At 40.1% G+C, this 21,121-nt stretch overlaps 5 protein-coding genes across 5 annotated transcripts; 4 read left to right on the top strand and 1 right to left on the bottom strand.

Moving 5' to 3' along the window:
* The first annotated feature begins 502 nt into the window (after nucleotides 1-502).
* On the top strand, nucleotides 503-1,426 carry LOC144086962 (olfactory receptor 6N2-like). The gene has a single exon (XM_077617173.1). It carries the CDS (start codon nucleotides 503-505, stop codon nucleotides 1,424-1,426), a length of 924 nt encoding a protein of 307 aa, XP_077473299.1.
* A 1,650-nt stretch (nucleotides 1,427-3,076) lies between these two features.
* LOC144087244 (olfactory receptor 6N2-like) lies at nucleotides 3,077-4,000 on the top strand. The gene has a single exon (XM_077617631.1). The coding sequence runs from the start codon at nucleotides 3,077-3,079 to the stop codon at nucleotides 3,998-4,000; it is 924 nt and encodes a 307-aa protein (XP_077473757.1).
* Nucleotides 4,001-4,961: 961 nt separating this feature from the next.
* rnaseh2b (ribonuclease H2, subunit B) lies at nucleotides 4,962-8,161 on the top strand. The gene is made up of 12 exons (XM_077617019.1): nucleotides 4,962-5,153; nucleotides 5,326-5,394; nucleotides 5,797-5,913; nucleotides 6,007-6,083; nucleotides 6,174-6,288; nucleotides 6,362-6,426; nucleotides 6,507-6,612; nucleotides 6,946-7,027; nucleotides 7,107-7,152; nucleotides 7,599-7,676; nucleotides 7,843-8,007; nucleotides 8,093-8,161. The coding sequence occupies exons 1-11, from the start codon at nucleotides 5,090-5,092 to the stop codon at nucleotides 7,951-7,953; spliced, it is 930 nt and encodes a 309-aa protein (XP_077473145.1). The 5' UTR covers nucleotides 4,962-5,089; the 3' UTR covers nucleotides 7,954-8,007; nucleotides 8,093-8,161.
* Nucleotides 8,162-8,919: 758 nt separating this feature from the next.
* On the bottom strand, nucleotides 8,920-11,606 carry c9h13orf42 (chromosome 9 C13orf42 homolog). Its single transcript, XM_077617908.1, has 3 exons — nucleotides 11,211-11,606; nucleotides 10,560-10,704; nucleotides 8,920-9,221 (listed from the first exon to the last, which is right to left on the bottom strand). Exons 1-3 carry the CDS (start codon nucleotides 11,604-11,606, stop codon nucleotides 8,980-8,982), a joined length of 783 nt encoding a protein of 260 aa, XP_077474034.1. The 3' UTR covers nucleotides 8,920-8,979.
* A 1,566-nt stretch (nucleotides 11,607-13,172) lies between these two features.
* On the top strand, nucleotides 13,173-14,042 carry LOC144087243 (TLR adapter interacting with SLC15A4 on the lysosome). Its single transcript, XM_077617630.1, has one exon. It carries the CDS (start codon nucleotides 13,173-13,175, stop codon nucleotides 14,040-14,042), a length of 870 nt encoding a protein of 289 aa, XP_077473756.1.
* The last annotated feature ends 7,079 nt before the right edge of the window (nucleotides 14,043-21,121 follow it).

Raw genomic sequence — 21,121 nt, 5'->3', positions numbered from 1 at the left:
GTTAAAAAAATTTAATATGCAAATAGTGACTCTTTTCATAAGCTTTTTTATTTTAAGACATTAATAAATCATTTCCTTATAATGGTTTTTCATTTTGTGTGTTTCCTCATCTTTCATACAAAATTGGGACAATTTGACCCATTCTAAAGGGTTTAGTTGGTAGTTGTGTGAGTACCGTGGAGCGAATGAGAGAATTTACATATAAAGTACACCTCTACTTACAAAATTTTCAAGTTACATAAAAAGTCTTGGAATCAATTCATTTCGTAAGTAGAGGTCCTGACACGAAGCACATTTGAGTCCATTTTCATGAATTTATCCAAGAGACCTTCGACCCGAATGAATGTGACAGCTAGGTGGCGCCACATTAGCAGCTGGTTGTCATGCCAGCAACTCTTAATGAGCTCCACGGAGGCCGAGAATCCGGCATAAAACGTTGACGGTGTGGCGACTCTTGACCACTGCGTGCATGGTGCACATGAAGAGTCAACCCAGATGGAAAATGAACGGCACACCTCACCAAATAAGTCTCGGTGGCTATTTAGACGTGGACAAATACCGATATGTCTATTTCGTGGTTTTCTTGACGCTTTACCTTCTCATCCTATGCTGTAATTTCACTATTATTTGTCTTATTTGGATTCACAGGAACCTCCACGAGCCCATGTATGTCTTTATCGCGGCTTTATCCGTCAATTCCCTTTTGTTAAGCACGAGCACCTATCCCAAACTCATCGCGGACGTCTTGTCTTCCAGGCAGACTGTTTCTCGCGCAGCTTGTTTGTTGCAGTATTTCATATTTTATTCACTAGGGGGCTCCGACTTCTTGCTGTTGTCCGCCATGGCTTTCGACAGGTACGTGTCCATCTGCAAGCCGTTGCAGTATCCAACCACGATGCGCACGGCCAGCGTGGTGGTCTTCTTGAGTCTGGCCTGGATTGTGCCCGCCTGCCTCGTGTTGGTGGCGACCGTGTTAACGGCAAAGCAGAAAATGTGTCGCTTGGTATTATTGGGAATTTTTTGTAATAATTCCATTCAGAAACTTTACTGTGTGCTCCCCAGGTTTTTCGCCGTGTGGGGTTTGTTCGTTCTGACAAATGTTACTCTCATCCCCGTGGTTTTTATTATCTTCACGTACATCAAGATATTCATGGTGACTTATCGGAGCTGCGGGGAAATTCGCAAAAAGGCGGCGGAGACCTGCCTGCCCCACTTGATGGTTTTGATCAGCTTTTCGTGCTTGTGCGGCTTTGACGTTATCGTCGCGCGGCTGGAGTCGGAGCTTTCAAATGCCGTGCGGTTGATTATGAGTTTGCAAATTGTGGTGTACAATCCTCTGTTTAATCCTATCATATATGGAGTCAAAATGAAAGAAATATGGAAACACATCAAGAGGTTACTTTTTTGCCGTAGAACACGAGTGTAAAGAGTGTATCTGTTTATTGTGGACATTAAGTCAACCTTTTAATGTTGTGATTTCACTTTTTCATTTATTTCATTCATTTGTAGACAGAAGATTGAAAGTCAATTGACCCGAGAAGCAGTAACAAATTCTTTCAAGGACTATTTTTGTTCAATTATTGGCATGTTTATTTGGCATTTTGCAGGTAATGTGTAAATTGTTATTTTTGGGGGGTGACAACCAATTTTAAAAAAAAGGATGCCAATTGGTTACCAAACCAAAGCATTGTGTGTCAGTTTGGTGTGTTGTGTGGTCACTGTAGATTGAAAACTGTTCAAACTAGTACACAAAATACAGTAGTTTTTTTGCTCATTAATTGTGTTGTCAGTGGATGTATTTTTATTTTACTTTTTTTTTTTTTAAAGGTTTTGTTTCTAAATTCTTGCATGATGAACCTGTACAATTTGACATCATTTCACTTGACAAAAAAAACAATTCTGCACTCTACTTACATTTTCATTTTGTTTCTGTATGGCTTTGTCCAACAAAATGTATAAATACAATGAAATAAAATATTTAAAAAAAATTGCTCCAATGGAAACTGTCACCTCGTGCAGGGGTGTCCAAACATTTTCTCCCGAATATCAAAAGGTGCAAGACCCTGAAATGCTTCCATTTTGATTGGATTTTTCAAATATATTCCATTTTGAATATTAACACTGACGGTGAAAGGCATTCCACTAAATATATAGTTCCAATAAATATAAAAGAGCGACACGCCCGAATTTGACTATTTTAAGAGCAGCAGCTATAAAAACCTTTTTTGAAAAAGTTGAATTGTAGATACAGAAATCCCTCAAATTTGGTGGGTAATGTAGACCAGACATGGCCACAATAATGGAAAAATCAAAGTAGGAACACCCCTATTATTACTCCCGTACTATAAGTGGTAATGCAACATACATCAACATAATTTGTAAGAATTATTTAAGTATTTTTAACTTGTTCGTTCTTTAATTGCGTGGTGAAAAAGCCTGAGCACCCCCGATAGAGTACAGTCATACTTCTACTTACGAATGCCTCTATGTACGAAAGTTTCAGGTTAGGATTTTTTTTTAATATGCAAATGAGTGACTCATGCTACGGCTTTCGGCCCTGGTAGAACGGGCTCTTGCCGCTTTGTGGCGGACAAACACGGGGATTACATCTAAAACGGACGCGGAGGGAGAGATTAATAAATAATTTCCTTATAATTTTCTCTCATTTTGTGTGTTTCCTCACATCTTTCATACAAAATTGGGACAATTTGACCCATTTTAAAGGGTTTAGTTGGGAGTTGTGTGAGCAGCGTGGAATGAATGAGAGAATTTACATATAAAGTACACCTCTACTTACGAAGTTTTCAAGTTACAAAAAAGTCTTGGAATCAATTCATTTCGTAAGTAGAGGTCCTGACACGAAGCACATTTGAGTCCATTTTCATGAATTTATCCAAGAGACCTTCGACCCGAATGAATGTGACAGCTAGGTGGCGCCACATTAGCAGTTGGTTGTCATGCCAGCAACTCTTAATGAGCTCCACGGAGGCCGAGAAGCCGGCATAAAACGTTGACGCTCCGGCGACTCTTGACCACTGCGTGCATGGTGCACATGAAGAGTCAACCCAGATGGAAAATGAACGGAACTCATCACCTCATAAGCCTGGGTGGCTATTTAGACGTGGACAAATACCGATATGTCTATTTTGTGGTTTTCCTGACGCTATACCTTCTCATCTTATGCTGTAATCTCACTATTATTTGCCTTATTTGGATTCACAGGAACCTCCACGAGCCCATGTATGTCTTTATCGCGGCTTTATCCGTCAATTCCCTTTTGTTAAGCACGACCATCTATCCCAAACTCATCGCAGACGTCTTGTCTTCCAGGCAGACCGTTTCGCACGCAGCTTGTATGTTACAGTATTTGATATTTTATTCACTGGCAGGCTCCGACTTCTTGCTGTTGTCCGCCATGTCTTTCGACAGGTACGTGTCCATCTGCAGGCCGTTGCACTACGCGGCGACGATGCGCTCGGCCACTGTGGGGGCCTTCTTGAGTCTGGCCTGGATTGTGCCCGCCTGCCTCGTGTTGGTGGCCACCGTGTTCACGGCAAAGCAGAAAATGTGTCGCTTGGTATTATTGGGAATTTTTTGTAATAATTCCATTCAGAAACTTTACTGTGTGCTCCCCAGGTTTCTCACCGTGTGGGGTTTGTTCGTTCTGACAAATATTACTCTCATCCCCGTGGTTTTTATCCTCTTCACGTACATCAAGATATTCATCGTGACTTATCGGAGCTGCGGGGATATTCGCAAAAAGGTGGCGGAGACGTGTTTACCGCATTTGATGGTTTTGATCGGCTTCTCGTGTTTGTGCGGCTTTGACGTTATCGTCGCGCGGTTGGAGTCGGATCTTTCAAATACCATGCGGTTGATTATGAGTTTGCAAATTGTGGTGTACAATCCTCTGTTTAATCCCATCATATATGGAGTCAAAATGAAAGAAATATGGAAACACATCAAGAGGTTATTTTTTTGCCGTAGAACACGAGTGTAAAGTCATTGTTTTTTAAAAAATTTCAGTTTGTGCAAAATATTTACTGATTTTGTATCTGATTATTGTTGACATTTATTTTTAGAAAGGTTGATGAAGAGAAGTTCATGAATAAAAAGCATTTTGGATCATCAAATTAATTGAAGTTTTCATCCATATTTGTGGTTCTCTTTATAGCAAAGAAGGTTAGTAAATAATAATAACAGTTAGTAAAATACACACATGTTTAGAGTAAGGCAGCAATTTTTCGGTTTTGTTCCTGCAATGTTGTTTTTGCTTCTTCATATGTTAAAATGTTTCTTCCATTGGCCGTTTTCCAAATAAAAAATGGAAACTTAACTGAGTCAAGCAGCAATAACTTCTTTCAAGGACTATTTTCTTTCAGAAATGTATTTATGTATAACAAAAGACTGAAATTCTATAGCTAACAGGTCCATATGGCGTTAAAGCTTGGAAGTGCAACTGAGTGTAGGCTGAAATAAACCATATTCACATGATATTTTCATAATTACGTACGTGCAATAATCAAATTACCCAGCAGCGGCCCTGCCCCCAATGCTCATCATTGAGTCACGCCCACTATTCAAATATATGGAATATGGTAGTATTTTAATTTTCTAACATTTTGCTCTTTTTTTCCCTGCAAGATACAGATTTCCAAAACATATTATAATATAATAATATTAATGGGGTAACTGCCGCAAATAAAACGACATTAAACGTGACGTCACAGTGGCACATACCACTGCATGATCTGGTGGGGGTATACCGTTGCAATAAACAGTTTGAAGATTGTGCATTACCCAACTTCATCATAATTATTGTGCTTAAACCTTTCAAAATATGAACAAAAACCTCAACAGGTCCTTAAAAGTAGACAAAAACAGAGAACAAAAAGCTAGTAAACCTCCAGTTGGAATGACTTAAACCCACCCAGTCCGGAAATGGCGGATGCAAAACAAGAGGCGCGTTTTCTGAGTTTTTGTGGTCATAACACGCTTATGATGTATATAATAGCTTAATTGCACTCGCTTTCGAATGAAAACCAATGTTTAACACTCGTTACCAATCTACACGGTCCTAAATTTCAACATGCCCCCAAAAAAGAAGCGAACTCCCAACGTGCAGAACGACAGCTGGGTTCTCATTGCACCAGGTGAATCAATTTATGTTTTTAGCTAGGCTTATCGAAATTAGCTATACCGGTTCTGTTCGGCGTGTATTCCAATTTGTTTACATTATTCTAATTTGACGTGTTACTTGTCTGCTAGGTTGTTCCTTACTTAAAATACAAAGTTTAACTGTCACATAAATGTATTCGACTCCAGGCTCCGTTATTGAAAGCAAGAGGACGGACAATGAACCGATCTTTGTGAGGCTACGGAATCCAGCAACAGGTAAAAACCGGTCCTGTTATTATGTACGTATATATATTTTCCAAACGCTTCAAAGTTTCAAAATGTTTCTCCTAAAAAGGTTTCCATTCCAGTGTAGTCATATTCCTGTCTTGTTCCCTTCCAAATTAAGTAAAAAAACCAACGTATTTATTTAAGTCCATACACTGTCTATTCAAAACCCAAATGGCATCCTAATTATTACAAACTCATTTGAACAAAAACAAAAAAACAATAGGCACATCAATTATTCATATCAGCTAAACATGGTTTAGCATTGTATTTTAATGATATAGTATATATTGCCTTATTTGCATTCACTTAATGACTTGGCAAATAATGGTTCTGGTAAAAATCTAAAGTACCTTTTGTATAATATTTCATCTTTTTAATTTTTTTATGTAGATGTAGCCTCCATGTACATGTTGGGCAACGGCGGTGGCGGTGACCTGCAGCTTTATGAGGTCAAAGCGTTTGAAGAAGACTTCCGCTCCTGGTTTGTTGGCCAGAAAGTCCAGAGAGGTAAATGATAAAAATCTATTCATAATTACGTGTTCATTGTCAACGTTCAGGTTTCAGTTAATCATCTGCTCCTGTTTTATTTTTTGTTCACAGATGGGAGGCTTTTCTTTGTCACTCCAATGGACCCTCTGTTTCTCATTTTGCCCTATTTGATGAAATCTGGAAAAGAAGTAAGATACAAATGATCATCAACTATAAATGTATCCATTAGAAGGCTGAAGGTATTTAGTTATGATGTTCTTTTGTGTGTGTGTTTTTAGGCCAAGTTCCAGCCAGTGGATCAAATGGTGATGGACGAAGAGTTTCCGGCATGCACAAGACTGCTGAGCTGCACGCGGTCCTTGGCTTCCTTGCATCACATCTCAGATGAAAAAGGTCGGATGCCATTATCCCCAAAGTTGCTTGCTTTTGAAACCAGAAGCATCACGTCTTTAATTTATCAATCTAGAGGCGGGAGACCTCAAGTTTCACCGATACAGTCAGGAAAAAACGATGGCTTGGTTAAAGAAGAAGGTAGGTCGTTTTTTTTGTCACAAGTTGGCCTTTAAATAAAACTCAACCTTTACTTCATGTTTTTTGTTTTTGGTGACTAGGTGGAAAAAACAGTCCTCGTGCTCAAGAAAAAGAACTTCTCTGTGGGGGAGGGAATTAAATCTTCCACATATGTGCGAGTCAAGATGGAGTCAGACTCAAGCCAGCGTAAGGTTTTCCTCATAAAATGACCTTCCATTTGTTTTGCATCTCCTAAAATTATTTTTTTCAGCGAATTAAATGTTATCCAATCACACGATTAATTGAACCCATCAATAGACAGATTACTCGATTACCTAAATAATCGGTAGCTGCAGCACTCTTCCATTGATATTCGATTACAGTTGTTCTGAAGTAACTGTAGTACTCTCACAACTCCACTAGAGGGTGGCAACAGCATACTTTGAGTACTTTTTGTCAGAATGTATTGAAAATGATTTTGTTCTATTCTGGTCTATTAGGCCAATAATAGATTCTTATTTGATTATCTCTACTTTTCAGAGGACTACCTTTGCTATGCCCATGGCCTAATATCAGAGTACATCAGCAAAGACCTTAGCAAGGGCCTGCGGCATCACTTGCAGTATGTTTGCATAACTTTTCTTTCTGTCCAAGTCACCATAAATAATCATATTAACGATGCCCGTATTGTCCCTACGCAGATTACCGGAGCCCGCAAGTCAACACGAGACTGAACCACCCCCAAAGGTACACCTTAATTTATTTTTGGGTGGTCTGAATTGGACAGTACTGATCCAGAGCATTTTTTGGCACGTATTAACGTGGCCCAAGCATTTTATATTAGCTTATACGAGCTGTGAATCATGAACGAAAGAAGATCATTAAAAATTTGAGCCGCTTGACATTAACAATATATGTTCATTTAAACAAGTGAAACAAACTTAGCAGAACAAAAAGAAAATGTCCAGTGGTTTCATAAAAAGTAAAGAAAATCTAAAATAGGTTAGGCGTTCCATCTCGTGTTAAAGCTGTGAAATGCAACAGACTGTAGGCTGAATTTAAGATTGTTTTGTGTGCCATATTCAATGATATTGTCATCATTTGCTGCGAGCCAATAAAAACTGGGCAGCGGGCCGTAATTTGGACACCGCTGCGATACATCTGTACAACCCACTTGTTTTCCTGTTTGACAGAAAAGAAAACTGTCTGACAAGCCAGTGGAGGCGGGAGAAGACTACAGCAAATTCAACAGTGGAGCCTTTGCTCGCAAAGTGAGTTTCAGAAGCAAAGATTGTTGACGATACCACGGTTACATCATCTTTCTTTCAAGTTGGTCTCCAACATATTATTGAACCTTGAGAGATTGTTTGTGTTGTTCATGTTCCCTGGAACCGAAGGTCAAGCTACACATTCAATGGTCTCCTTGTCTTTTTGCAGCCACCCAAGAAAATGACAGCTGCACAGAAGACGCTGGCAAAAGTGGACAAGAGCGGCATGAAGACAATGGCATCCTTTTTTAGCCCCAAAGCCAAAGCGGAAAAAAAATGATGCTTTTTGAACTCACCACTTTTGTAATAAAGCACGGAAAAATGTATTCCCAAGGTACATTGACCTACAATATTTCTCTGAAGTCACATTTCTGCCATTCCCAGCCAACTGTCTAACAATTTCTACCATTTAAAATTAGAATTGTATCGTCGACCGATACAGCTATTTTGGGGCGCTATTGGATCAGTTGGGATAGGCTCCAACTTTAACCCCGATGAGGACAAGCAAGGTACTGATGAATTTTCCTACTGCCCTTTACTTCACGGTGATGGTGGTTGGTGTGTTAATGTGTTTTAATGCCCTTATTTAAAGGTTTTTGACATTTTATTTATACTAAGTTGAGAATTGAATGCAAGATTGAATTCGTGCATTGCAAAGATTCACTAGTTTGGATAAAAGTTGCATGGATTTTTTTTTTTTTTAATATTTAGTATATATATTTTTCTCCTCAGGCAAATAATAACCTTGGCTGCTTTTCAAGGGTAAAGGCCATAAAAAAATTTCTTTAGTGAAGACTGCAAACGTTTTCGCCTTCCAGACAGTTTTGTTGCTAGGCCACCTATTTTTGCTGCACCTTGCCTTGGATGTCTTTCAAACTGCATTCAATGCTGAATCCCTTCATCGTTAATTTTATTTCTTTATCACTCGCAAAAAAAAACTTCTTAACAGCTCAAGATGTGCTGAATGAGGAAAAAAAAGTTCCCTCCACAATAACACTACTTTGACACTGATTTTCATATATTATTCTGACATCCAGAAAAAAACAGTACATCTGCAAAACAAAAGTAAAGCTGGCTTGCCACAAAAATAAGCAATATGTACATTTTCTGCAAAAAAGGCAACTCATATTTCGGGTCCCACGACATCCAACAGAGAGAGCTGTTTGTAAAACCTGATGTGCATCTTCGTCGTTTGTGTTTCTGTCAAAAAGTAGCCTAGCAGTGTCCTTGATTGGAGTTCATTCAGAAATGCATTTTCCTTCTACTCAGACAGACAAAAGTCAATCATCATCAGTTTGAAGTATCTTCAGGACTTTTTGGACCTGAAGCGAAGCGTCTGCAGGGCGCTATCCACCACTTTGGGCAAATGGATGGGGTTCCTCTGAAGATGCAACCTGCTGCTGGTCGACCTGCTCTTGTTCTTTTTATTGAGGACCACCTCGTTGGCACTTGCAAGAAATCCCTGCTCCCTGTTGGAAGGATTTGCCACTCGAGGAACCCGCAAGAGCCAATTGGAGTGAAGGTCGTGTTCTGCTGAGCTGGATGCCACTGTATAAGGGCACAGTGAGTGGAGAATAATTATAACTTTTTTTTTTTCCATGTATAATATTGACTTCTATATATGATTTTACAGAGTGAGGCTGTACGGTCGTCATGTCAACGGTACAATAGAGCTGTGATGTTGCACCCTGCCAAAAATGACAGGTAATGATGTCCCCTAATGATAATTAGTTTTTGCCAAAACTGATTCCATGCCCGTATTTTTAGACCATATAGACTAAAAATAATGTAAGCAGTAAATGACAACTCCTATTTTTGTACTAAAGTTTGTAGGGCTGGTACATGATCAAGAAATGCTTTGTTTAAAAATATTTTACTTTTGCTATCATTAGTTTCTAAAGAGTCGTAGTCCAACTCAGCAGACAGTTTGATTTACAGCAGCCTAAAAAAAATCCACATTTTATTCGGTTGGACCCCCAAAATAGCTGTATAGCAATGTGCATTTGCGGTTTGTATTAAAAATTTGCCGTCATATTGAGTTAAATATTATAACCAGAACACTTTTTTGTTCATTTTTATTGAGCTTGCACTTGTTTTTTTTTAATTCAACATTTAAAACAAAGTGTATAAGTGAGCACAGGTAGGCTATTAAGACACAAGAATTTTTCAACATGTGCAAACGAATTGCATCATACTATGCAAACTGTTTGCCTTTCAGACATCCTATGAAACTTTGTAAATTGAATGCGTAGTGTAGTTTAATTAAAGCTTTATTTCACCGTTATTGTAGTGATGCATGAAATATATATATATAAATATTTAATGTTTACATGCTTGACATCACCATCAAGCCTGCTGTTTTGATTACAAAGATAAAGGTGTAATTTCTCCCACGCCGACGGCAGAGCACTGGAAATGTCAAGGTCACATTTGATTAAACACCCACAGTGAGAGGATACGGAGCACTAAACAGCCACTTTAGATGAAAACCTTGCACCACAGGACAGGCATAATTCAATTTGCACCATCAACTCTTGATTAAAACGGCATAATTTACAACGCTTTCCATCCAAGACAAAGTAATTTCACTCAACCTTTCACCAGCTATTTTATGTTTTTTTTAATTCAGCATTAAAAATGAAAAAAATATCGATGACACCTGTTCACGTTCCACTTTGCGGTCACATTAGGTTACCTTTTTTTGCAGTGTTTCTCACTGACACACTAATGTGGTAGTTACTATTGTACTCCAATAATTTACTCCTGAAATATGCATATATGGACACGGTGGATATTATTAAAAAATACGTGATGAGATTATTGCAAACGAATAAATGCAACATTTGTATAAACGGGAAAATAACCACGATCGTACATAGTAATCACCTATGAAGTCCACGTCGGCATGTCCATCATCCGCGTAAGGTTTGCGTTGAGGTTCACTGTCACAACTTGCGATCACCTCATCGAGAAATTGTAGCGTGTCCTCCACGTTGGGGACTGGGGGCGCCGAGGGCGTTGGTCTTGACTCCTAAAGTTAAAAGAGAAAAATATATGATCAGGACTTCCCTAGTTTTAATGTGCCACCTGGGAGTTTGGTGTACTCGTATAGAAAATACAGCTGGATATAACCGGGTTTAGGGGAAAAAAGTGAGACAAAGAACAGAAGGAAATATAAATATAAATTCAATATGACCCAAATTATTAATACGTAGAAGTTAATTAGATGGAATGTTTATGCTACCTTAATTGTAAGTCGCGTTGCATGGTGTAGGGAGGGTCTATGGCATAGACCCTCCCTACACCATGCACTTTCCATCCTTCCAGTTAATAGGCATAGACTCTATGCCTATTAACTGGAAGGATGGAAAGATAGGTAAGATAGGGATGTGATAGGGCAAACGCAACAAAACCCCTGCGATAATATCCTGCTTTTAACGCTTTGAATCGCTAATCCGTCACAAAGTCGGACGTAATCACGCACATACTCAATCAATGGATCATTTTCAATGAAAATGATCCATAATTTTTACTTACAGTATTTTTGGGAGGCACCGGGGGTGCTGCTTTTCTCTTGGGGGACACTATGGGCTTGGCCTCCCCCGCGTTTAAGTGGCTCACGCTCTTGGCGTAGCGCCGTCGCAGAGCCGCCAGCGCCTGCAAGTACTCCAGACAATTCTGCTCATGGGAGGAAAGCCACACGCGATCTTCTTCCCTGCGGTAATAGTACGAGTCGGACTCCGCGCTCACGGTGCTCTTGCTTCGTTTCAAAGTGGCATTCTCGGAAAACGGGGTCCTCTCTCCCAGCACCAACATGGAGGTGCTGCGGACCAACCTCACAGTGCAGGCATTGTGGTAGTCCGGCCCGAAATCGTCCCGCTCTCTTTGCCCGCCATGATTGGGACGGAAGACATGGTTTAACTTTCTAAACATCCCTCTAACCGGCCAAAAGATCCATATTTCTCTTTCGGAACCGACCACTTGAATTACTTTGTGGTGCCGGATGGATGTTTGATCAACACCATCTCCCCGTGGACGGTATTAGTCGCTCCTTAGCAACGAAGAGACCGCTGTAAGTTGACACTATTGAGCGGCAAGCGCGTTTCAGGTGTCCTGACCCTTAACAGAGTCACTATCACTTACAATCCTTAAATCTACCAACATAAACATCAATAAGACAAATACTCGATTGACAGAGAAAGCTTGACACATCCTATTCCATAGTTAGTAACAGTAAATATTAACTATACTTAAAAAAAATCTCTAAATTTTGGCATGAATTATGAAGTTGACACTCAAGATTTTGCTTTTGCGGGCCAAACAATGTGATGTGGTGGGCCGATTCTGGCCCATGCGCCTTGTTTTTTTTTTACACCTGTGTACTTACTAATCTCTATGGTAAACAGTTACTTTATTGTGGGTTGAAAAACAGTCGTTGAAGATCTAGCTGCCCACTTTGGAGAGATACTAGCAAGGCCCCTTGTTTGCATAAGAAGCTGACGTAAGCCTTCATTAATCATCCAACACGACATCTTCTGTTTCTCGAGCTGGCTTTTGTTTAAAAGCCGTTCTCTTGAAACTTTCCTTTCTTAAATTTTTAGATGTAGCCAATGTTCTTTTTTTAGGGTAACAATCATCATTCTGTCATAAAAGCCAAACAACATTTCATGAGGCTGACTTTTTCGGTTCATGTTTTTAAATGATGCCTGTCACTTTCAGCGTTTCCCCGGGAACGTGCGGTTTCAAAACAAAAGTTTCGCTTCTGTTTTAGCTCAAACTAATGTCAAAATATGACGTATTATACTATATTGAGCAGGTGTAAGTTACCTACTCTCAGATGCTATTTCGATCCAGTGAGAAATCTTATGAGTATCAAAAACAATACTAGTGGTTAGGGGATTATTGTAATCCTTTTACTGTTGAAATGAAACACCTTTTACCTGATTTTCTAAAGTCGAAAATACAAAAGAATATTTGAATATTATAAAAATATTATTCCCCCAAAAATAGTTTGGATCTTTTTCTTCTCATACTGGAGTGATTTTTATTTCTTTATTCTTATTCATGAGCAAACTCGCGTCTAATATCTTGATTCTGGCCATGCAAGTTATGAAATCAATTTTCATTTTTTTTGCATCATCCAAGTTCCTCTTTTATAAACCACGATTAACAAGTTTTTTTGAATTCCCCGTTAATGTCACTGAGCTTTTCTTGACAGTGATAACGCATGCCAACACCTGCGGCATTCATTCGTAAGAAAGCGGAAGTATTATTATAAAAATAAAATAAAATATTACTTCCTCTCCCACTGGTGCATAAAACTAAGAAGACTGTACCATTTTAAGCATATTTTTTTGAGTGTTGGATTAACACAGTGACCCAAGCTAAAAGAAAAAAAGTTCTCCTGCTTGATCTTTTTTTTCCTTCAGTCTGTGATACAGATAATTTCTGCAGTGACTATCGCCAAAAAAAATGCTTTCTGAAGTGAAATTGCTGAGCATGGCCTACGGAGGAAACGAAGAATCACTCCTTCGGGGTCGTGAGAGGCAGGAGACTACCGTTGGGTGTTCTTCCTCCTCCACGAGCCCCGTTGGGCCTCTTCATTGCGATCCTTTGGATCAGATGGAGTCCATTTTAGATGGGAGTTTTCCGGAAGCCTCCCAGGTGGAGTCAATGGATCTCCGCGGAACTCAACCAGCCAGGGGGAACTCTCCAGGAATCCAAATCTCATCACTCCGCTCGGCCGGTGACGCCACCTTCCTCGTTCCGTCCTTCTGTCGTAGCATCTGCAAGAACTACAGTGACCTCCACATCGGCGGCGACCAAGTTCTGCCCCTCTCGGCCAACTTTGAGCGGCAGGTACATGTCAACGTCCAGGCTCCGGGTCCCTTCCTGCAATTGTGCGACGTCCCCCCGCCAAGCGAGGACTCTCCTCCCCGTCGACCTACCCAGATCGGGCTCGTGCTGCCAATCCGGAGGGGCTCCAACCACTGGAGAAACGGAAGCGGTCGGGATCGGAGCTTTTTGTTACAAGGACGAGACGGACCATTCACCAACTCACTCCTAAACAACTACCTGGAACAGAAGTTCCTGGATCTGTACCAGCAGTACATGATGGAGAACATGGCCAGGAACTCCGGCTCCGTTTGCACTCTGCTGGCCTCCGAAATGGTCATGACCAGCCTAGACCAGATCACCTTGCAGCTAAGCCGGGAAGGGAATCTAGAGGCGGGCGTGGCCAAGGGAATGGTGCTGTCGTGCTTGATGAGGGTAGCCGGGGAAGTGGAGTCAAGTGAGATCAGCACGCCGTTCCTGCAGATTTCCAGCGATGCCTCCAAGGAGGACCTAAACCAGTACAAAGAGCAATGAAGCTTCGTATCTTTCATTTTTTGTTGAAATTATTGCATTTGCAGGAGAACAAGGGACATGAATCAACTCTTTCAGCTGATTTCTTTGCTTACATTTGTGGGCAAAAACATGAGCGACTTGCAGGTGACCTAACATTCCAAAACAATCAGCAGTTTGACATTTGGAGCTTGAACCCAAATGCCAGAGAAACACACTTGGACAGATACGTAACAATCCTTTAAGGCCTGAAATACGCATCTTCTGTGAAGAATGCCATATTCCTGAGGCTTATTAAGAAGCTGTGAACCACTCCTTGTCCGGTACTACAGTATATCCATATCTGTCACAGTTTTGTGTGGTTGAGTTTTCTATGATAAAACGTCTTGCCTCAATCCAACTTTGAGTCTGAAATTTCTCCGGCAAAGAATTCCAGAGTCCATTTTGCAGGTGGACTGACTCGCCAATATTTTGCTTTACGTTTCCTCCCATTTAAAATGAATGTTGCTCATCTTTGCAGCCCCGACACACCGGTGACCTTCCTTCACTGTTCCTGTCCAAACAGAGCGGCAACAAGAGGAAGCGGCGTGTTTACCGAGCTGAGTTGCAGCGGCGGTCGGAAACCTGGGAAGTGTGAAGGCCGCCCAGAAACTATTCCTGCCTTTCTTCCCCAAACATTCCAGGTACACACACACAAAAGCAGCCTGCTCTGTCCTCGAAAACAACAAAGCTCATTTGTGCAAGCAATGACCTTAACTCAATTGTATTTCTAGTACTATAATCACAAATCGAATTAAAGCAAAGTGCCCTCTGTTTATGTAAAATTAATAATAACAACTTCACTGTCATTTCATGTCACATATACTTTGTACAAGGCAAGAAAATACATAGAGGAAGCCAGAACGGACATACTAAAATGATGTGTATTTTAAAATTATTTAATGAGTGGTCAATCAGCCTATCAGAAGCAAGTTTTGGGGACGTGGGAGCAAACCGGAGTACCCGGAGGAAACCCAAGCAGGCACGGGGAGAACATGCAAACTCCTCACGGAAAGGTCACAACCTACCGGAAAGGTCAAAACTGCTCACACGTGAGGCGGATGTGCTAACCACTTCTCCACTGTGCCATTTATGGACCTTATTTTATCCATCTATTCTCTCGATACTGCTGCCTTATCCTCACGAGGGTCACGTAGGTAGTGGATTCTACTCCAGCCAGCCCTGTATAGCAGAAATTTACAAGTACTAAAACCACAACTACCGTATTTTGCTGTTTAATATACCCCCCCATTTAATATACCCGGGTATTTTAAACGGCAGGGGTATATTAAATGGCGTACAAACGGGAAGGTACGATCCACTACGCACTCTTTATGCCGTGACGGGGTGCATCAACGTTTTGCAGACTAAAACTACTTACTGCTCAGGTTAAAACTACTTACCGCTGAATAAAGTCTGACTTGGAATTTTAATGAACTTAGGTATCTATAATTATGCCCCCATGAACACCATACAAATCTTGCCAAAAAAGCTGAGTTGCTGTTTAATATACCCAGTTATATTAAACGGCAGGGGTATATTAAATGGCGCACAAACGGGAGGCTCAAAAAAGCAAAAATCATTTCATATACATACAATATATATATACAATATATATATTAAACGGCAAAATACGGTAGCCAGAAAGATAAAGGGCACAATTGAAAAAAAACAACATCTACCTCAGTTTAAGATAAACATTCTTATCTAATGTATCTTACGATGAAATGACAGAAGAGGTTGAAGCCTTTCAGAACGTCTCTAAAGCACTTTTGCCGTTCACAAAGAGCTTTTAACATGTGGGCCGGTGCAGACAAGGCCGCGTCATTTCATATCAAACCCAAGGTCCTCACCACTCTCGCCATTGTGACTTAAACGCTCAAGCCGCATCGCCTTTATTCAAAAAGGAAAAAAAAAAAGCTTTTAGTGTGTCGCCTTGTAAATTCAGCCAAGTCTTAGACTTCTTACTTGTATACTTTTGTATTTCTATGTTATTTTCCCCCTTGCCTCACCGCTCGCTAATATTTCAAAAGCAATTTCAAGGCCCGTCGACGGTCTAAAACTTTTAACAGGATTAGACACGAGCGCGATATTAGTGCAGAGTTTGAGTACCGGTACTTTCCCTTCATTTGTGACAGCAGCCTTGAGACACGCGTGTTATTCCAGATTACAGCTCCCATGTGTAATTTGCTGGAACGTTTGATGAGCGCTCGCTCTGCTGCCCTGAAGGTAACATTTCCTGGTCAGTCGGCCCCTCGAGGTTCCTCGGCGGCCTTGACCTCGAACAGGTGTCCTTTTTAGAACAAGACTCAAAGAACAAGAGCAGCTATCCATTCTTTACTGTATTTTTGGGGACTATAAGTCGCACCTGAATATAAGTCTCACCAGCCAAATAATGTACAATGAAGAGGAAAATCAGTCGCCGTTTAGGGGAAATTAAAAAAAAAAATCAGAAACCAAGAACAAACATACTTTAAAGTAAAAAATAGTTAAAATAGAGAAAAACAGGCTGAATAGTTAATGTAACATTTACAGTTTTTGGGATAACTATAGCCTAAAAAACAGGCGCTCGGAGAGAAAAAGGTCACACTCGAGGATTTGTCGCAGGCCAAACTATGTAAAAAGTGCGATTTATAAGCCGGAGAATACGCTAAATCATCAATAAATCTATCGATTATTTATCTAGTAATCGGATAACAAACATTTGATGTGTTGCAGAATCAATTTTTTTAAACAGTTATTTATCTTTGGCAAACTATATCAGATCATCTAAATCACAGGTGTCAAAGTGCCGGCACGGGGGCCAAATCTGGCCCACCGCATCATTTGTGCGGCCCGAGAAAGTAAATGATGAGTGCGGACTTTCTGTTTTAGGATCAAATACAAATGATTATAGATGTACATTACATTTCCTGATTTTCCTCTTTTTAAAATCAATCATTGCAATTTTTTAATCCAATTTTTTCCTTTTGTGATTTTAGTTCAAAAAGCATTTTGTAAAATCTAAAAATAAATATACAAATATTTTCCGTTTTCCACTTTAAAAAAATATTTTGTTTCCATTTGAAATAAAAAAACATGATTAAAAGACATTTTCCAATACTAATAAAAAAAAAGCTCAAATAAACATGGCTTTAGATCTATAAAAACGGACTAGATAGGGCTTTTGATCCAGTTCTTTTAATCCAATTAAAAAAATAAATAAATCTAGATATTAGAACTAAAATGGTCCGGCCCACATGAAATGGCGTTGACGTTAATGCGGCCCGCGAACCAACCCGAGTTTGACACCCTTGATCTAAATGTTTTATCGCTAAATTCAATGCAATATTTAAACGTTGTTGTGTAAGTCCAAGCGAGCCACGGTCACCCAGGCACAGAGACAACGTACCGAGAAAACATTTGGATTTTCCAACATTATATATGAGAATTTGATAAAACCTATAGAAAGCCGACTCAAAGATACATCGCATGCTTAGACGGAGCGCTTTACTTGCGCTCATCCTTCACCTTCCTCCATGAAAAGACACAAAGAACAAGTTCAAGGGTTATCTTTAGTGAATATACCCAAGTACGGACAATAGCGTTATCATAGTGTGGTGGAACGGGTACGAATGTAAAGATGAAAATCCCAAGGCCAAACGACGCAACCCTGCCTTTTCATCCACGTCTCGAAGGACCCAATGAACTATTACGTGACTACACCGATGACTCAAATGTATTTTCAAACAAATTACTCCTTCAAACAGTAAGCAGCTATTAACCGCTTTGTCATTAAACTAATGTGTTTATCGGCCAACTAATAGCCAAACGAATAACACGGCCGTAAGTCACGACGACTCAATGAGATATGAAGGGCAAAAAAACATTACTTACAGATTTAAGGGTAACTTTTTTTACACGGTCATCTATCATCTGTGCTTTTATTACAAAAATGAACTTGTCACATTTCTTTTATTCCCTTTATTTCCATTGTAAACGTATGAATCTTTGGACTCACCTTGGACTGTCAACAGCCAACGCCGCCCCGCTGATGTTGCTTACTCCCTTTTTGCAGCGCTTGGCAGCCGACATTGTTATTAGTGTCGTAATTTAGCTCCCTATGCAAACATGACCCCGTCCTTCAAATATTCAAACGGTAGTCACAGCGAGGCCAGTAAAGAGGAAGATAAGAGGGATATAAATTATCACCGCGCCTTGCCTCTCCTCCTTCATGTTTTTGTGCATGTGCGTCGGTTATCGTAGACAAGCTCTATTATATCACACGGTGACATGTATTTGGGTGCTGTGAATAGAGCGGGAAGGACAGAGACGCAAGGGGCAAACAAGTAAATAGCCTATGCAGATACCGAATGGAAAGAGGAGGCCACAAAGACAAATCTGCATTTTAATCAACTCTGTGTCTAAAACACATTTTTTATTCGGCACCGCCAAGTAAATTTAGCGTTACCGTTTTTTGCCATTTAATATACCCGGGTATATGAAATGATTTTTGCTTTTTTGTGCCTCCCGTTTGTGCGCCATTTAATATACCCCTGCCGTTTAATATACCCGGGTATATTAAACGGCAACTCTGCTTTTTTGGCAAGATTTGTATGGTGTTCATGGGGGCATAATTATAGATACTTAAGTTCATTAAAATTCCAAGTCAGACTTTATTCAGCAGTAAGTAGTTTTAACCTGAGAAGTAAGTAGTTTTAGTCTGCAAAACGTTGATGCACCCCGTCACGGCATAGAGTGCGTAGTGGATTGTACCTTCCCATTTGTGCGCCATTTAATATACCCCTGCCGTTTAATATACCCAGGTATATTAAATTGGGGGGTATATTAAACAGCAACATACGGTATGTGTTGCAGTTCCAATATCATTTCAGCAGGTACTCACTGAATTTGACAGATTGAGCTTGACTGAACTTCGACCTGTAATGTTTTTCTTTGTAAAATAACCCCAAAAAATCAGTTTTAATCATATGTTCACCATTGGAAGCCAAAGTCACATAGAGGAAGGACTGACTTTTTCATCTGTTTTTGTTATATTTCTGTAGCAGTCAGTGTTTTAGTTGTTTATAATGATTGATGTGTTTTCTGTAGGAAATTGCTTCAACACAAAAACTTCTCATATAAGCCTCCATTTTGTTCCGCCCGACCAGCGAGGGAATTGGACTAACCGGTAAGTAGCTTGTTCTCTTGTTTTGATTGTAACATTTGACTGAAGCCTATTTGACCAAATGACAAATGACTGGTTGCTAATGATAAGTTGTCAACAACGACATTGAAACCCAAACAACATTGCGACTCATTGCACCATAAAGTCAACGAGTGTCGACTACTGTTTTCCACCGACCCATACCGTGACATAAATGACTCCTATTATAACATTTCAATAGTTATTGATCTGTCTTAGTCTTGAACATTTATTTTTTTAATTCTTTGACAACATTATATCATATATTTAGAGTCTCACCATAGTGGAATTCGAATCACCACGTCTAAAACTCATTTTTTATTCACCCCCTCCAGATAAATGAATATTTTGGGATTTAGCGTGGATTTGTATGTTTATTGAAAGATGTTGGAAATTGAAAAAGCGAGTTGGGGGACGACTGAATCCAAATTGGCAGTCTCGGGCTCGTAGCTCATTGCGTTATGAATTCCACTCATGAGTTTGACCTTGGTGAACGCACACTAACACGCACGCACATCCCGGGGTTTTATTCAACCTTGACTAATTAGCTGACGTCCCCGTAGCATATGCTCACCACAGAGCACATCAAGGACGTTACATCTGCAGTGTCCCACCTCTTTTTGTTAGTGCTGTGGCCTGCGAGGGAGACTTTGCTTTTACATTAGAATCACAGGGAGGAGTATAGCGGTTCACTATGTAAAATACCCACTGAAATTTTGCACTTAGTTACCTCATCGAGGTGAATTGCTTCTTCTCTTAGGGTTTCATGTTTGTGTGTTTGTGTGTCGTGAGGCCTGTTCACACCAGGAAAGTTCGCTTTTTTTTGGTCCTGTCGGATCAACACAATTAATTTCAAGATGAATACGTTTTTAAGGCCCTCTTTAATGAATTTGATAGACTGGACTTTACTGAGCCACAAACTATAGTCCTTTTTGTTTGTAAAATAAACCAAAAGAGTACCAGTAAAAAAATCCTAGTTTTAATTCAGACAATAAATGATTAGATTTCAAAACATCAGGTTTTCTTCCCTGCAAAAAGGTTTGAACCGGAAAAAAATTAGCTTTAACTTTCTGCTAATTTCACCTGTTCTAGTACAGACTCAATCAAAAAGGCAGTTTCATTGATACAAACACTTTAATACTCCCACTTAATATGGAATTGGCGTCTTTACTATTTTCAGATGGAAACTATTTAAAATACAAAGAAGGTTCATTTAAAAAGTTCCGAAAAGTTGCCGTTAAGTTGTTTTTTATTCAGCCGGTCGTCTCTAATGCACAAACACATTTTCACTGTGCTGTAAGTCGTTGACACGAGTCCTTGAGAAGCGCAGTATTCAATTTGTAACTATTATGGAGACAAGGACACGCTCCTTTATGTCGACCGGCGCAATGAGAGAAAATGGAGGCAGTTGCCATAGCGACCGCCAGAAGAGAGCCCAACAAATCAACAAACAATGCTCCGCAACACTTTTGCAGGGGCAGCCATTTAATGCAAAGCCTTGAATCATACAAAGTTGTCCTCTTATGCCGCTCTCACGTGTTATGTGGGTGTCAAAGCCGGAGGAAAGGAAAAATAAAACCTGGCGTTCCTTCCCAAGGCCGAGCCGCCGGGACCGTGCCAGGGAGCCGTCGTCTTTTTGGTCACGTCGACCTCCTAATATTCCACGCTGAGGTCACCGGCGTCCAGAAAGGCTGAGTGCTATACAAGTGCGCGGGGTGAGGGAGAAAAGAAAAAAAATTAAAGCGAGGGTTCGATGGTGGGGAAAAGGCACGTATCTTTTTCAAATCGAGACTAAATTATGACCAATTACTTTTTAACTGACTGAGGATGCTCGACGACAAGACACTTTTTGGCGTGACGTTAAAATTGAGGACTTTCC

Source organism: Stigmatopora argus, chromosome 13 (genome assembly GCF_051989625.1).
Source record: "Stigmatopora argus isolate UIUO_Sarg chromosome 13, RoL_Sarg_1.0, whole genome shotgun sequence".
Taxonomy (NCBI): Eukaryota; Metazoa; Chordata; class Actinopteri; order Syngnathiformes; family Syngnathidae; genus Stigmatopora; species Stigmatopora argus.
The sequence above is the reverse complement of the archived record's forward strand: the minus strand, read 5'-3'. Positions and strand labels throughout refer to the sequence as shown.

Excerpts from the sequence above, each read along its gene's own strand:
- LOC144086962 (XM_077617173.1), top strand. The coding sequence starts at position 503 with ATGAACGGCACACCTCACCAAATAAGTCTCGGTGGCTATTTAGACGTG.
- LOC144087244 (XM_077617631.1), top strand. The coding sequence starts at position 3,077 with ATGAACGGAACTCATCACCTCATAAGCCTGGGTGGCTATTTAGACGTG.
- rnaseh2b (XM_077617019.1), top strand. The coding sequence starts at position 5,090 with ATGCCCCCAAAAAAGAAGCGAACTCCCAACGTGCAGAACGACAGCTGG. Across the intron at positions 6,289-6,361 it reads TCACATCTCAGATGAAAAAG|AGGCGGGAGACCTCAAGTTT; the intron begins GTCGGATGCCAT and ends TTATCAATCTAG. Across the intron at positions 6,613-6,945 it reads GGAGTCAGACTCAAGCCAGC|AGGACTACCTTTGCTATGCC; the intron begins GTAAGGTTTTCC and ends TCTACTTTTCAG.
- c9h13orf42 (XM_077617908.1), bottom strand. The coding sequence starts at position 11,606 with ATGTTTAGAAAGTTAAACCATGTCTTCCGTCCCAATCATGGCGGGCAA. Across the intron at positions 10,705-11,210 it reads CGGTGCCTCCCAAAAATACT|GAGTCAAGACCAACGCCCTC; the intron begins GTAAGTAAAAAT and ends TTTTAACTTTAG. Across the intron at positions 9,222-10,559 it reads TGCCGACGTGGACTTCATAG|TGGCATCCAGCTCAGCAGAA; the intron begins GTGATTACTATG and ends GCCCTTATACAG.
- LOC144087243 (XM_077617630.1), top strand. The coding sequence starts at position 13,173 with ATGGCCTACGGAGGAAACGAAGAATCACTCCTTCGGGGTCGTGAGAGG.